The sequence below is a fragment of the Eimeria mitis genome, genomic scaffold, assembly GCF_000499745.2.
Source record: "Eimeria mitis Houghton genomic scaffold, Emh_scaff777, whole genome shotgun sequence".
NCBI classification, from domain to species: domain Eukaryota; phylum Apicomplexa; class Conoidasida; order Eucoccidiorida; family Eimeriidae; genus Eimeria; species Eimeria mitis.
In genome coordinates this window covers 690-1,274 of record NW_013575704.1, presented here as the reverse complement: position 1 = coordinate 1,274, position 585 = coordinate 690, and the positions used below count along the sequence as shown (strand labels likewise).

The following is a 585-nucleotide window of genomic DNA, read 5'->3' as shown; positions in this document are numbered from 1 at the left end:
ATTTTTTTTTTTTTTTTTTTTTTTTTGTTTTTTTTTTTTTGTCTCTATATGCATCTGATTGTTTTGTTTGTTTATGTTGTTATTTTATTACTGCTTATCTCATTTCTGCTGCTGCTGCCGCCGCTGCTGCTGCTGCTGCTGCTGTTGCTGCTGCTGCTGTTGCTCCTACTCCTTCTGCTGCTACTGCTGCTGCCGCTGCTGCTGCTGCTGCTGCTACTCGCGCTGCTTCTTCTCCTGCTGCTGCTGCTATTGCTGCTACTGCTGTTGCTGTTGCTGCTGCTGCTGCTGCTGCTGTTGCTGCTGCTGCTGCTGCTGCTGCTGCTGCTAGATGAGAAGAGCCTGGAGGAGGGGAAGCCGGCGACAGCAAAACTGCAAATGCTAGACACCGTCTGCACCGAGCTTGTTAAGGTATTTTTTTTTATTTTATTTATTTTATTTATTTTTATTTATTATTTATTATTTTTATTTTTTTACTTTTGTTTGTTTGGTTGGGTGGTTGGTTGTTTACTTTATTTAGTTTATTAATGCTTTATTTTATTTTTTTGTTTGTTTTTATATATATACGAATTTATGTATATATGCGAG

At 38.8% G+C, this 585-nt stretch overlaps 1 protein-coding gene across 1 annotated transcript in view; it reads right to left on the bottom strand.

The window, feature by feature from the left end:
* Window positions 1–94: 94 nt before the first annotated feature.
* The window catches only part of EMH_0022000 (uncharacterized protein), a gene marked incomplete at both ends in the record, with an annotated part of 917 nt that continues 426 nt past the window's right edge, over window positions 95–585 (bottom strand). The window contains one exon of the mRNA XM_013501870.1: window positions 95–339. Coding sequence (XP_013357324.1) covers window positions 95–339 — 245 coding nt within the window. The remainder of the gene's footprint in view (window positions 340–585) is intronic.